General features: G+C 37.3%; 1 protein-coding gene across 1 annotated transcript; it reads right to left on the reverse strand.

Moving 5' to 3' along the window:
* Positions 1 to 2,182: 2,182 nt before the first annotated feature.
* LOC105441498 (proline-rich transmembrane protein 1-like) lies at positions 2,183 to 8,991 on the reverse strand. Its single transcript, XM_030992672.1, has 4 exons — positions 8,815 to 8,991; positions 5,455 to 5,621; positions 4,855 to 4,986; positions 2,183 to 2,953 (listed from the first exon to the last, which is right to left on the reverse strand). The coding sequence occupies exons 1-4, from the start codon at positions 8,822 to 8,824 to the stop codon at positions 2,768 to 2,770; spliced, it is 495 nt and encodes a 164-aa protein (XP_030848532.1). The 5' UTR covers positions 8,825 to 8,991; the 3' UTR covers positions 2,183 to 2,767.
* Positions 8,992 to 16,273: the final 7,282 nt, after the last annotated feature.

Here is a 16,273-nt window from a genome sequence, read left to right on the forward strand (position 1 = left end):
TTTGTTGACAAACCTCCTTTCACTATGAGCATGACTGACAAAGAGAGCGGACAAAATATACTGTTCCTCAGGTGGACAAAGGAACATCCCTTCACTGCTATTATGTAAAAATATGTAGAACAGGTGTCACATGCATATTCACCTTTTTACATAATAGCAGTGAAGGGATGTTCCTTTGTCTATCTAAGGAACTGTATATTTTGTCCGCTTTCTTTGTCCGTTATGTTCATAGTGTTTGTGAATTCAGGCCATTATCTTGCTCCACCAATTGCACACAGACCATCCAGGATTGCTAAAAGAAGAGAGTATAGTCAGTGGTTTCAGTTCCATTCATTAACTTTTATTGGGAGATCAAAGGCGGCTAAATCATTGAAGTCGATGTATGCATTACTCCTCATTCGTGGATAGTTACAATGAGCCAGTTCGTAAATACTATCTGCGCATGGGCAGATAAAGGTAATTTATTCCCAAGTTTTAAAACCCATCATCGAGACAAATACTGGTAAAGTGCTAATGAAAGTTATGTAAATCAGTATTCGTTTATGCACCGACCGTACATTTATCTGATACACTAGTGGAAGTATTCTTCTCAAGAGGCAAACAAAAGATATTCATGAAGCACCTACATCACTTCAGTAGTGATTATTCTAAAATGCACATCGTGTAAAAGATCTGTGGATATTTTGGGGTCACGCGTACCGAAGCAACATTTACGATCTGGCTTATTATTTTCCGTCCTGCTACCAATGTCTGTGTAAATTCTGAACGGAGTGATTTTGACAGAATTGTTACTATTCTGATACAGGAATCATAATTTAAATACAAAAAAACAATTTGATCTGTTTAAGAAAATTCCCTTTTCTGTGGGAATGTACAATAAATGGTATACTTATACTTAACCATGCAGCAATAATTGTCTGACAGCGCATATTGTTTCTACAGATAAAGTTTCAAACTAAATTTTTGAAAATAGAGTTTCCACTCTTTAAATGAGATTAAATGGGCGTATTAGGCTATATTCAAAGTAATAAGAAATAAACAGCTGCATGACACGTACTACATACAGCACATAATAAAAGCTTTGCCGAGCAGAATACTAGGGGTTTATCATCTTGTGCAATTTTAATAAGGATCAAATTTTCTTTAAAGCCATTATCAATCATACTCTATGCCTATTATACACAAGGAAAGTTTCCTACCCAATAGTATCTATGTTAATTTTTTTTTAGCAATTGAAAAGCGATTTCTTTAATAATAATAATAATAATAAATTATATTTCTTTAGCGCATTATACAAGGTATGTCTCTATGCGCTTTACATTGTATTACAAGCTGAATTAATTACATGGTTCTACTATTGAACTATCCTCAAACAAAACATTCTGACAAGATCTTAACTAAAATAGTACAACAGTAACTAGATTGATCAACATTATAATTCATTCTTAAATAATGATTCAACAATAATGGTGCAAGATTTTATTCATATATTACAAGTTGTAGACATATATAATTTCAATTGAAATTATAGATAGCAAAGCATGAAAATAATTAATTCTTAAAACCTACTTGTAGCTACTTGCTCCCTCTATATAGAAAACTTCCCAATCGGTGCCTTTTGGTCCCCCATATGATCCTCTTTTTCTTATATTAAATGAGAGCTGAGTTAATGAGATAGCCACCTGTCACAGTGACCTCGCTGGCTCGCTGTGTGGTCTAATCCATTCTGGCTGAAGTAGTAAAGCCTGCCTTTAAATGCAGTCTTGAAGGTCTGGGTGGAAGGTGCAGTTCTAAGTTCTAAGTTCTAATTTCTCTCCAAGAGTATATTGTTTAGAGCATACCCCTATCCAATCTTATGCATTTCCTAATTTAAAACCACGATAGACCGTTTTGGTCAACCCTTATACAAAAAGAACCATGGTAACCATGTTTTTTTCATCCAAATTTTTGTATCAAACAATAGAATTCAATGATGATTTCATTGTATGATACCATGGTTACCATGGTGGATGGTAATTGGATTAAAAAAAACATAGTTACCATGGTTCTTTTTTTTTTTATAAGGGAGGTGCTTCAATATGAAACGTCCACTACATATTGGCCCGAATTCACAAAGCAAGGTTTGAGCTCAAACCTCCTTTTGTTTCGCCAAACCTCCTTTTGTTCTTTACAAACCAGGTTTGTAATAAACGCGTAAAACGCGTCATAATTATGACGTACGAAAACCAAGGTTTGTCGACAAACCTTCTTTGTGAATTCTGGCCATTGTGTCAATATAAACAGTGGGTTTAAGACTCCACTTAATGAGTAACCAGCAGAGCCCGGTTCAAGCATTAACAGTACATACAGTGGCAAAATACACACAATTCTACTTGAGGGGAGGGGGGGGGGGGGCAAAAATGTTAGCTGCAAAAAACAAATCCACTCACCGCGTACATCAGCTATCTCTGTTTTATAAGTGGTAAAGGTATGTGATGTACATTTTTAAATTAATTATTAATCAATAAATTAAGTAAGTTATTCATTTATTTATTAACTGATTTGTATATCTAATCAATTATTTCTCATATGATGTACTCACGTATTTATCTTACATTCTGTTTATATGACCGACATGGGCTCTAGACATGAGAACACGTAGGGTTTGGTTGGCCTATCGCATTATTAACCCTTGCTCTGTGCTTTTGATTTCTTCCGTTTAATAATCACCGCACTAGAACCGAGTGGTCCCTATATAAAGCCTATGGGAATGATGGTAGCCAGCGGGTTAATAATCACCGCAATTACCAGCGTTACAAGCAGCCACAATGAGCCCTATGTAAACACAGATCACAACGATACCGATACCCCAGCTGATACCACCAACGATACAACCAGCCCAAGACCAACGCCTTGCGTCAGCAGAGGACAGGGTAGCGCCATTGTAATCACCCATCGCTGCACGATTCTTCACCTACAAGATATGGTAGCGAAATAGAGCGTGAAAGAGAGAGAGAGAGAGAGAGAGAGAGAGAGAAACAGAGACAGACACAGAGACAGAGAAACAGAGACATAGAAACAGAGACAGGGAAACACAGACAGAGAAACAGGGACCGAGACCGAGAATGTTTTCAGTTGTTAATTTTCTCAATATACAACTTCCAGACCCCTCCTCTCTTCTCTACTTCTTTTTTCCTTCTTTTTTCTCTTCTTTTCATTTTTTTAAAAACTTTTGTTGTTTGTTCGTTCTATGTTGGTGTGTGTTTTGTATACTTCTGTACTTGTTATGTGTTCAAATGTTGTGTGGGGTTCGGGGTAGTAGGTGTTTTCTAGCTCTTTCTCTTTATATATATATATTGTCTCCAAAGGAAATTTAAGAGGAATATAGGTTAACAGAATATTGTGGAAAAGAAATAATTTGAGATTTATAATCAAACTGGTCGAGAAAATAGTACAAACTTTATTTGCGATTTTTTTTTTTTTTTTTTTTGGTGAAAATATAATTTTGTTTATGTGAATATTTTTCATCTGTAAATGGGTAACTTTTGTATGTAAATGTAAAAGTTCATTGGCAAATTTGTCAAGACCTATGTTAACATTATTTTGTTATTTTGTATACAATGTTATAAATAATGTACAAGTTTTCTTTATGAGAGAAATGAATAAAAACCTATGAAAACAAAAAAATCCAGTAAAAATAATTACATGGTAATTGACCAATCAAATTGCAGGGATTCTTCTACCCATCTTATAAAGTAATTTATTGATATTAGGCCTATATGTGATTCTTATATAACTATCCAGCTGAACTGTTCCGATCGATCGATCACTGAGCTGGCTAAATACATTACTATATCCTCCATAGGAATTAACGTAGTAATATCGATACATATTAAATAGATCCATCTCTTAAACAAAGTACCACTCTATACACATTAAAAAAAGAAGTTAAAGATTAAACTTTTAAACACGTATTCATGATCGAATCTCGGTTTGTTTGACTCTCGAGTCGATCTCTTTCTTGCAGCCTTTTCACACACAGCTAAAATTCATCGTATCTAGTGATGATTAGAATCATCGTAAAATTTTAAACATGTTTATAGACAAAATTTCCCAGTGTGAACATCGTTTATACGATGTTGGGATAGATACGAAGTCGCGATCCATACGCCCCTAAAAGCAGGCTGCAGATACGAAGTTCGTATCTAGAGAGCTTGACATTTTGTGTGTGAAAGGAAATTCTTGTTTAAACGTGTTTAAACTGGATGGAGCGTGCGCTTTGATTGACATGACACGACCTTCAATGCGCAATGGCACTACTGCGCATTTTACGAGCAGTAGTTAATCACGAAACAATTAACGATCGCACCGAAATTTCTGTGTGTGAAAGGCTCGTGATTAGTTTAAACACGTTCGAAACACGTTTATACTAGTCATGTTTATAGAATTTTAGCTGTGTGTGAAAAGGCTGTAAATCTCTTTCTCCCTCATTCTACTGATCTAATTTCCCTTTCTAGAGCTTTTGTAATCATTCATTTATCCTTTTTTTGTATCTTTCTTCTTTTTGCCTTCTACTATTTTCCTCCATTTTCCCCTCCCCCCCCCCTTAGCTACATATTGTCTATTCATGATTTCTAAGCATACTTTGTTCATGTTTTATTGTAAAACAGCATCTGAGGAACGAACACTTCAACAAACTCTGCTTCAAGTTAGTTCCTCTTTTCTCGTGCTTTTTCCATTATATTTGTCGTTTCATTGCATATTTGTTGTGATATAATTATTCTTGTATTATGTTTTGCATGAGAAATAAAATGATTTGAATCATTTGAATCATACGGAAGCCATTTCAAATTGATTGGCTCTATACTGGCTTACCTCACTTGATTTGATGAGACCAACAATCCCGAATGGGAGACAGCAGCAGATGGTAACAAAGAGCGCAAATCCGAAGTAGTCTTTCGGGATAGGACCGGGAGCTGCATGCATCATCATCTGCTGCCCTGGTGCCTATAATATTCAACAGGAAAATACAGTCAAACCTATCTACATTGACCGCCCAAGGGAAACACAAAAAGTGGTCTTTGTAGACAGGTACCTTTAGTACATGTTTCGATGAGAAACCATTTTCAAGGGGAACAAACAATGTGCTTGTTTTAGACAGATGGTCTTTGTAGACAGGTGGTCTTTTAAGCAGGTTTGACTGTATATGGGTCACTTTCAAATGAATTTAAGTCTCCACCTGTTTGGTTCTTTATTTGGAAACGGATACTTTTAAATGGTAGTTTTTTTTAGGAATTTGAAGTCCTTTTATGGTAAATTTATCTTGAATTTTAATCGTTGCTCCTTCTTTGGTGACGCCTTCCCTCTCCTTCTCTTTCTTGACATTGTGTTCGATGAGGACCCCAGAAAAAGAGAGAAAACATAAGAACCAGCGAGGAATATTATGTTTGTTAAGTTAGTATCACATCGGACTACCTGTTGTTGATAGACATATACTCCAGGTTGCTGTGGTCCATATTGTGCAGGCTGTTGTAAAGGGTATCCAAGAGGAGCATTGATTGGAACCTCACCAGTCTTCTCATGACTAGGAGGCACAGCCTGAGGCCCGCCCTCTACGTTCCCATTAGTAAATCGCTCGTATTCTGTGAGGAAATGGAAATCGTGAAATGATAGTAGGCAGGGGCTACGTGGGCAACAAAGGTACTTACTGGAAAAATCGCAACTACCAAGGGTAACCTTAAAGCGAAACAATAACATTTTTAAAACATTTTATATACCCCTAAATTATAATTAATACATTATCAAGAATGTTCTATTTATGTGGTTCAAGATACTGCTTCAGCAGCATATTTTGCTGTAGTATAATGATGGTAAACATTCATTTCCGAGCAAGAAAGACTTTGTTTGCATGATTTTGATGTAATATTGCGACCTTGCGAGAAATCTATTGTTATGGGGGAAATGAGAGATGATACATAATCGTCGGTGTGGTGACAAAACCTCGTATCTCAATTTTTTTGAGATTCTGATATTTATTTTGGACATAATTGTGTACCTAATGGCCTACTACACCACCTGATAAACCCATGGACGCCTCCTGTCTCGGTTTTTTCACAAATTCCACACAAAGGACGGTGTCACAGCACTAAATCTGTTAAGACAGGAAAGTTTGTTCGCTCTCCTGAAAATTCATGATTTTTGAGATACAAGGTTTTGTCACCCCACCGATTAGCATGTTATAATGTAGTATTGAACATGTTATGCTAATGAAATCTCAGTCTTATTAACATTAATGAAATGTGCATAATATGGTTATATAAGTCCAATTCCATTGAACAGAGAACGATTGATTTACCTTGGAATTATAAGTAGTTGAAAAGTTTATATAGACAAACGTTTTAGCGTAAAAGGTGCACACTTATCAAAGGTGTCGTGGTCGAATGGATACGTCACCGGACTGTGGATCACACGGTCCGCGGTTCGAGTCCCGCCGTGGCACTAAATGTCCTTTGACAAGACATTAATCTACATTTGCTACACTCTAACCAAGGTGATGTAAGTGTGTACCTGGCAGGAATGGATTCTAGCCGTAATGGCAGCCATGCTAAACCTGTTTTATAATTGTGGAGCACCATGAGTGTCAAGACTAACAGATATGAGCGCGAAACAACAACCCAAAATTATTAATATTAATACTTATCTTAAGTAGAAAAAGGCACCTTTCCTATATAAAAAGGGGTCCTTTTTGGGGGTCATGATCTATATTTTGCCGACCATGCATAAGATCTATTAACATGCACACAATAATTTCATCACCAAAACAAGTCACCTGACAAAGAACCTCTTGTCATCACATGAAAAAAATGTACGCGGAAGTGTGTTTCTCCTCAATATTTCCTCTCATCTATTTTTACCTATCATCCCTTCTCTGTTAACCCGTTGACTACTGAATTATGTAATTCCGATACTTCTACTTCTACTTCTACTTCTGCGACGATACTCAGCAGGATCCATAAGTCAGGATGTAGTGCTGAGGAATAAACTATCTAGTTCTTGGTCTAGATGCTTGGTGGAAGCGCTCCCTTGAAGCCCTCCAGTGAAGTAGCGTCAAGACTTAACACAGGGACCATCTGGTTCCAGTAAGCAATGGGTTAATAGCTAACTCTGTCATGTCATCTACCTATCACCCACTTGACCTTTGATTCAAATTCTCTCTCTCTCTCTCTCTCTCTGTCTCTCTATCTCTGTCTCTGTCTCTCTCCCTCCCCCTCTCTGTCTCTCTCTCTCCCTCTCCCCCTCCCTCCCTCTCCCTCTCTCTCCCCTCTCCCTATCTCTCTCTCTGTCTCTCTCTCTCCCTCTCCCTACACGCAAAAAACTGAGGTGCTAAATGTTGGGTGCTGAGTGAGATTCTGCACTTGAAGTGCCAAAATCAGCACTTGACGGGTTAACTTTAACAAGGAAACCGAAACGTGCTGAATATTTGAGTGCAGAAAACGAGTGCTATAGCAATATGCAGCACTTAACATCGAGTGCTGACTGCATAACCTGATCTGATTGGTCGGTTAGTATAATAGCTGTTACCTTGTGAATATTTGTTTTTGAATCAAATTCAGCTAAGAGATTCTTACATTCTTCATTCTCCAGGTCAATACCCAAGGCCTCAAAAGTCTGAATAACTTTGCTCCTTAAACTGTCAACAACATCAGTATTCAAAGCTGTTGCAGCAGATAACACTCTGTTTGTCATAGCATGGGTCATGTTGGTGTTTGATAAAAGACACTATGAACATGACTGACAATGAGAGCGGACAAAATATACAGTTCCTCAGGTAGACAAAGGAACATCCCTTACTGCTATTATGTAAAAATGTGTAGAACAGGTGTCACATGCATATTCACCTTTTTACATAATAGCAGTGAAGGGATGTTCCTTTGTCTACCTAAGGAACTGTATATTTTGTCCGCTTTCATTGTCTGTCATATTCATAGTGTCTTGTACTGTCATTATGCATTGCTCCATCTTGTTCTTGTAGTAGGCCTATCCTATCATCATCATCATCATCAAATGCATCATCTGCTGCAGGATTATGCACTTCACCAACAGCAACACCCAAATCAGCATCAACTAGACCCTCCATACCCTGTACAACTTCAGGTTCAGGTTCTTCTTGTGGATGTTGGTTTAATAAATGTTTCCTGTAAGAGTTGAAAGTGGTAAATGACGAAGGACATCCACCTTGACCACATACCAAATGTAGATGGGGCATGTCAAACAACGCATGAGTTAGCACTTGCACAAGGGCTATTCTGCTAGCACCCAAAAGAGAGCAAAACTTGGCACTTTAAGTGCACAACAGTCAGCTGCTTTGGGTGCTAGCAAAGTAGCCCGGGTGCAAGTGCTAACTCAGCACTTCGAGTGCAGTCACTATGCGAGCTCCTAAAAAGTGCTAAAATTGAATCTTTAAGTGCTAAATTTAGCACTTTTTTTTTTAGTGTATCTCTATCCCTCTCTCTCTCTCTCCCTCTCTCTCTCTCTCTCCCTCTTTCTCTGTCTCTCTCTCTCCCCCCTCTCTCTCTCTCTCCTCTCCATATCTCTCTCTCTCTCCTCTCTCTCTCCTCTCTCTATCTCCCTCCTTTCTCTTATACTCGCAAAGTAACACGTAAACGCGTTTCTATTTTATACGTGATGTTTATGCAATCTTTGACCAACTACAATTCACAAGCATGCTAAAGGCCCTAGATGAAATTCATTGAAAGACGCTCAAATTAGCAACAATTAGGGGATGACTTCGAGTTGTATTATAGATTTGATAGGAAAAGAAAAAAGTATTCTTACCAGTTGGCATATTGTGTTCTTAAAAGTGACGACCGAAGAATAAAAGCCTGTGTGTTTGTTGATCAGCTCATGCAATGCGTATGTAACTATTGTTGCAATATCAGTGTTTCAGAGATTGGATTTCTAAATCCTGTTAGTCCAAAGTCCTTCCATAGTCATATCTAATATCGTCATACAACTCAGAGATAAAGACTGCTTGTCACGTGCTCTTGACTAATAGAGGTCAAATAACTTTATTTACAATATTCCTCAATATTTGTTTAGTCGTGACGGAATGATGATAAATATAAGGAAAGGCATCTATATTAGTTTAAAAGCAAGGCAGTTCAAATAAATACTGCATGGAGGAGAGATAGAGAGAGAGTGAGGGGGAGAGGGGAGAGAGAGAGAGAGAGAAAGATACAGCTAGAGAGAGAGAAAGAGAGAGAGAGAAAGGGATTATGGAGAGGGAGAGAGAGAGAGAGAGAGAGAGAGGGATTATGGAGAGGGAGAGAGAGAGAGAGAGAGAGAGAGTGAGAAGGACAGTGTGAGGGTAGAGGGCGTAGGGGGAAATGAAGAGAGAAATAGAGACTAGCAAGTCGGGAGACAGAAATAGGGGCCGGGGGTATAAATAATAACCTTCTTTTTTATTCCCGCAATACAGGTACAAGTTATTTTATTTTGTCGGTCACTTATAAGGGCTGCTCCCTTTTTTTTTGTTGCTGCTACCCAACTTTTAAGAATTGTATGCAGATATTTCATCTAGGCATATGCATTTCAATTTGTCATGCCTCTTCTACATATTTTAGATGTATAGTGTTGTTAATCTTTAAACGACGCTTTTGGTATTCCGTCTTTGCTGCTTTCAAAGTAAAATACATTGGAATTGAAGAAAAAAACGAATATGAAGAAAGCAAAAGAGGGACTTTGAGAATAGAGCAAGATATATATATATATATATATATATATATATAGAGAGAGAGAGAGAGAGAGAGAGAGAGAGTGTGTGTGTGTGTTTGTATGTGTGTATGTGTTTGTGTGTTTGTTGGGGGAGGGGGTAGGGAAGACATAATAAGGTAGAGAAAAATGTGAGCTGACACGTATGACCCTGTACGTACATTATTTTGATATGACGTCACAGTCATCCTTATAAACAAAATCTGTAGCAAAATATGCACATATTGAAATATGTCTTACATCCGTTTTACAACCCGCTTATACATATTTCCTTTCAAAGCATTTTCTAAGAGTGAGTTGAATTGAAATAAACAAAAAACGGTCTACGAGAAACACCATTGTGAATATAGGTCTTTAATGAGTATTCATAGAGATACATTTGGTGTTTTACCCAAGGCAATACAAATGTTAATCATTAAACGTTTTGCTGACATGCATATTAATCTAATAAATTATAAGGTCCGCATTTATGGTATCTTAACAAAAAAACAAAAAAAAAACAGATTCAGCAAATATGCTGTGAAAAGTACGCGTCTTTCTTGCATTAGCAAATATCATGTTTTTTTTTTATCGTGGTCCATATATTTTTGTCCTGTTCTGTCTTCGAATGCAGTCTTTATTCAACTTTTTCTTAAACAATAAACCAATACATGTTTAAGCAGATGTACAAAATGATGGATACATACATTTGACAAAGAAAGGAAAAAGTGGCCAAATAAAATGTTAGTATTTAGATAAGTTGAACGTACTTCCATATACCAATAAACGTCATAATGATATATTATTTTCTGTTGAAAACATGTAAATGATAGAGATCCCTTCAAATATCCAGTTGAAAATATATAATATTTTGCATACCAAATGACGAAATTAAAAGAGGAACAATTTCCATCTGGGATGCCAAAGATAAAGTCATAACATGTTAACTTATTTTCATTTTTGAGGCTATATTTTTCAAAATCCTCTAAGAATCGGCGAGTTACGTGGCTATTACGTGGCTATCCAAACATAAGTGTTTAATAGATTCAATTTCTTCTGAACAAAAAGTACATAAATCAGAATCATATACGAACAGTCTTTAAAGGTAAGTTGAGTTCTGGTCAAGCGATTACATTGTGAAAAGAAACGGTGTGGAATCGATCAGGAAAAGGTGATCATGTAATATATATATATTGGTGTGTACTGCAAGGTTCTAGAATCACCAAAATGGTAAGAAATTTGGCCAAGTCTTGATAAAGGTAACAAGGACCGTAGTACACAGAAAGATGTAAACGGGACTACACAAACATGTGGCATAAGAATCGGGCATCATTTTTAAGCTGTTTCTTGTCATATTTAGAATATGAAGGCATTTGAAGAGCCATGCTTTTCCGGGATTTTTTTTCTCTGATGTTCTTCCACACCTTCATTATAACAATGTTAAATACCTTCCCATTTCTTTTGGGAAACTGGAACTTGTAAAGTCAACAAACAAATTTTGAATTAGTTTACACACATTAGTTATCTTTCTCAAGCAGCAAATCAATTTTTTCTTAGTGATGAATATTTCTTAAGGTGGGTTTGAGCACAAATGCTTCAATTTTATAGGTATAGCCAATATAGTTGAATGACATTCTAGAAAATCACAATGAACATTGAATTTATTACAAACTCAAAATATGTGACAAAAGTACCATTACATTGCAGTAAATGAAGAATTCTAATAATTTCTCTGTTTATTCAATCCTTTCTAAAGAGTATAGAATAACTTAACTAGACACATGATGTATTCCATATAATTTGATTATGACTAAATTCTGAAAGGACTATCTGAAAAAGATGAATCGCTCCAAGAAAATAGGATTTTTTTCCATAAAATCATCATTAACTTGCAAAGATTTATCGTTTTTTGTAAGTTACAAGACCATTACAATTTACGTATTCTACTGGTTCAAAGCAAGTTTAACTAAATATATATATATATATATATATATATATATATATATGTCATTCCGATGCATCTACAAAGTTTTATGTACACTTATTTGGTAAACGGGGACATTTAGATAAAGTAGTTGACAGAGGTTTGTGAGCCATAGCACCTGCCATATGTATCTAAGAGATTAAATCTCCTGGCCCGACTACATATTTTTTTGAATAAATTTATCATGATTTTACAAAAAAGAAAAATAATTATCATAGTGGGAAGTTAATTTTGTTTTTATAATCAACGTCAAATGCTGTTGAATTCTCTTTTTTTTTTTTCTCTCTCTCTCTCTCTCTCTCTCGCTCTTTCCTTCTCCTCTTCTTTCCCTTTCTCTCTTATCTCTCCTTTTCTCCTTCCCTCTCTTTCAATTTCCTGTCATCTCTCCTAGTTTCCCCCTTTTCCCCCCTCTCTGTCTCTCTTTTCCCTTCTCCTTCTCTTTTCTTTTTCTCTTAGCTCTCCCATTCTCCCCTCTGTCTATCTATCTCTATTTTTCTCTTCCCTTCTCTTTTCCTTTCCTTCATCTCCCTAGTAATCCTTCATTCTATATCTCTTCTCTCTTTTCCTTTCCTTCTCCTTCTCTTTCCCTTTTATCTCTCCATGCCTCCTCTCAGTCTATATATATCGCTCCTTTTCTCTTTCCTTCCCTGTCATCTCTCCTGGACTCTCTTCTTTTTTTCTCTCCATCTCTCCCTCTCTCTTTTCTTCTCCTTCGCTTTCCATTTCTTTGTTATCTCTCTCATCCTTCCCTTAGGCTATCTATCTCTATTTTTCTTTCCCCTTCTCCTTCTCTTTCCCTTTCTTTACATGTTCCATATACTCTCCCTTCCTTCTTTCTTTCTTTCCCTCCCTTTTTCTTTCTCCCTCTCTTTCCTTCTCCTTCTCTTTCCATTTCAACTTTCCCTTAGTCTCACGTTTTTTTTATTCCCTTCTTCTCTCTTTTCCGTTCATCTTTTCTAGTCTCTCTTCTTTCTATCTCTCCCGCTCTCTCTCTCTTTCTTTCCATCTCCATATGTTCTCTCTGATCTCAATCAGCCTCCCTACAATCGATTTATCTCTCTTTTTCTCTTCCCTTTTCTTTCCTGTCCTGTAATCTCTTTTATCCCCCCCCCTCTCTCTCTCTCTCTCTCTCTCTCTCTCCCTCCCTCCTCCTCTCTCCTTCTTCATTTTCCCAGCCTCCCCTCAGTCTATCTTTCTCTCTTTCTCTTTTTTGCCATCTAGGTGTTTTACCTGAACTTCTTCCGGCTGGAGTACATAGCTGCCTGGTTGCTGCTGAGGGAGCTGTGAAGCCTGATGAAAGTGAGAAGGCTGTTGCATAGGATACTCAGAAGAGTTCGGAGGCGGGTAAGGGTTCTGTGGTGGAGCTGAGCTTGAAATCGCATTACTCTCATCGTAACTAGGAGGGGTTCCATGACCACCGCCCTCTACGTCAAAACCTTCATTGGTGAATAATTGCTTGTATTCTGTAATGAATATGACAAAGAGTTTAAGAGTATTGTTTAAAAAATGACATCACATACAGGCTAGGAAATGAAAGCACAAACTGCCTTTGAAAAGTTCTAAATCCATGGAACAATGAAAACACACCGTGGGAACACCAACCGAAAAACATAGCCCTAAATAGCCCTAAATAAAAGATAAAATATATATCCATATACATGTGAATATACACTGTCGCTCATAACGTTGGAATATGTTGTTACCCCAATTTATGGAATTATTTTGACAATGAAAATAGATCTAGATAATAGTATACATTCTCAGATTTTATTGAATAGTAATTTGCCAGTGTTTGTTTTGCGTGACTGCTAAAGCACGTGTATGCTAATTTGCTTATCAACTAGGGGGCCTACGCCCTTAAGTCATAAATGACGATAATTAGGATAAGTGCCCCACAAAAGGGCTCTAATATAGCACATCGACACGGTTTTGAGCCCCCGCTGCGTACTGTCATGGTTCAATGGCAAAGCAATGGCCTCGTAACTGTAAGGCCCCATGATCAAAACCGTGTCGATGTGCTATATTAGTGCCCTTTTGTGGGGCATTAAGTTAATTCTCATTACTGTCATTTATGACTAAAGGGCGTAGGTCCCCTAGTTGATAAGCATACACATGCTTTAGCAGTCACGCAAAACAAACACTGGCAAATTATTATTTAATAAAATATGAGAATGTATACTAAAATCTAGAAAAAAATGTTTTTCACACAATAATAACTGTTTCCTGTCAACGGTAACCATGTTATGCACTGAGTGTAAGACACTGCATTGTTTTACTCAATACTGGAATGTGTTGAAAACATATTTAAAGTACATTGACATACTCCATGTTGGGTAGCATAATAAAAATTAAAATCAACAGAGAGAGAGAGAGAGGGAGAGAGAGGGAGAGAGAGGGAGAGAGAGGGAGAGACACACAGGAAGAAGGAGTTTGGGTTGTTTAAGTGAAAAAATATCCCAAGATTACTGACTATGATCGAGTAACCCTAATCCAAATTGCCCCTTTTTACTTAGGAAAAATGGTCATGATAAGTGCCCTATTTACTCTCTCATGAGTGCCCCTTTTCCTTCCTCGTCATGTTGCCACTTTTAACATCCGATAAGTTCCCCTATTCTAATCTAAATTCATTCTAACCCTTTTACTTTGTCAAGTGGTCACTTTCCTTTGTAATAAATGCCCCTTTCTCCTACCTTAAAGTGCCTTAAAGTGCCAAGATACGGGGGGGGGGGGGGGGGGGTGAAGTTACCCTTTTTACATCTGATGAGTGCCCCTTTTCGAAATACGAGTGTGCATGTGTGTGTATTAGGTTTTTACAAACGTGTATCAATCAGATGTAATAATTATCCTTGCTTATATAGCGCCTAAAACTTACTTTATCAGAAGTCTCTAAGCGCTCTACAATAATGCAGCATAATTACCCTGGTTTTAGCAGTGCAGCTGCTACGCGCGCTGCGTTTCAAGGAATAAATTCCTACCAGGTACCCATTTACTTCACCTGGGTGGAGTGTGGCAAATGTAGATCAATGTCTTACCAAAGGACATTAGTGCGGCGGCGGGACTCGAACCGCGGACCTTGTGATCGACAGTCCGGCGACCTATCCACTCGACCACTACACCTCTACATATGATTATTTACGTCTGGGGACCGACCTTTAAACGTCATCATCCGAAAGACGTGACTAAGTTTCGAACCTACGTCCTACGTCCTGAATCAGTTTGTAACTTCCACTTTAAGCTGGATTACAGGCGCACGCCAAAACGCCTAGTTAGAGCCCATTCCTCTTTCTTATAAAATGTCTCTTTCTACCTCCAATAATTGTTCCTATCCAAATCGTATACGTACCCCTTTTTCATCTCTGATGAGTACCCCTTTCAAGTATGATAATTTCTCTCTTAGAATTCCTTTTGATAAGTGCCCTTTTTAATTATATTTCCCTCTGTCCTCTTCAAATTATGCTCTTTATCGTCCATCTAAAGAGCAAATTCCAGTTTCAAAGAATCGAAACAGTTTATGTAGTATAGGGAACTGTCTCTTTTAGACATATCTAATGCTCATTTTCAAATCTATTTAATCTCTAGGTACCTAATATAAGAAATGCGCCCTCTCTTAAGACTTAATAGTTTGTCACTATTCAAATGCTAAAAGGTGATTTCCAACCTATCATCCATTAAGCCCAAAGCCCCTTAGAACTTCCTAGAATGCCAATGTAGGAATTTCTCAAACTCAAAGCAACTGTTTAACTACCCTAATATGACAAAGTGTTCGTATCAACCCTCATCTCCCGAGAATCAATACATTTCTCATATAGCCTCCTCATGATTATGTGTGCCTAGTATTAGCGACTGAAAGTAATTCTGCTCAAATTTCCCTCAAAACTGATGACTCGCTACATTCCCTCGCATTATTGTTTATTTCATTAATGAAGTTCTTATTCTATGGTTCATGATACTGTGCTTAAAGCCCCACTGCACTACTTATAGCTACTTGCGCCCTCTATAACGCAAACAATGCATAATCGGTGCCAATTTGCTACCCATGATCCCCTTTTTCTTATGTTAATTGAGAGCTGATTTGATGAGATAACCACCTGTCAGTGACCTTGCAGGGAGGTCTAATCCCCCTTGCCAAACTAGGCAGGCTTAAAACTCCACGAGAATCGATTATTTCAACTAATAATGGGTCTAATTGGTAGCAATGTGCCCTATACATCTTTTAAGAAATGCTCTCGCTTGCTCATGAATGTTAAGACCATCACACATACAGCAGAGTATGCTGTTGAAGCAGTGTCTTGTACAACGTATACAACAGCACAGATTAATGTTATGGTCATCTTTAGTGATATATACATTACAATTATATGCATGGTATATATATATAGGGGTATATACAATGTTTAAAGATTGTAAATATTCGCTTTAAAGGCATCGTTCAACAACGTAAAATCTGATCTGAGATGCATGGCCCTACGTGTTATCAGTGTGTTAGATATGGTGTAATGTTGAAGCTCTAAACTAAATGCGCTTGAAAGTGATCATGAAGTGCCTCAAAAAAGCAAAAAC

The sequence above is a fragment of the Strongylocentrotus purpuratus genome, unplaced genomic scaffold (genome assembly GCF_000002235.5).
Source record: "Strongylocentrotus purpuratus isolate Spur 01 unplaced genomic scaffold, Spur_5.0 spur5_scaffold_20, whole genome shotgun sequence".
NCBI lineage: Eukaryota > Metazoa > Echinodermata > Echinoidea > Camarodonta > Strongylocentrotidae > Strongylocentrotus > Strongylocentrotus purpuratus.

Coding starts and splice junctions, on each gene's coding strand:
- LOC105441498 (XM_030992672.1), bottom strand. Junction 4,987..5,454: donor TATATGTCTATCAACAACAG/GTAGTCCGATGT, acceptor TGAATATTATAG/GCACCAGGGCAGCAGATGAT. Junction 2,954..4,854: donor GTCTCATCAAATCAAGTGAG/GTAAGCCAGTAT, acceptor CATATCTTGTAG/GTGAAGAATCGTGCAGCGAT.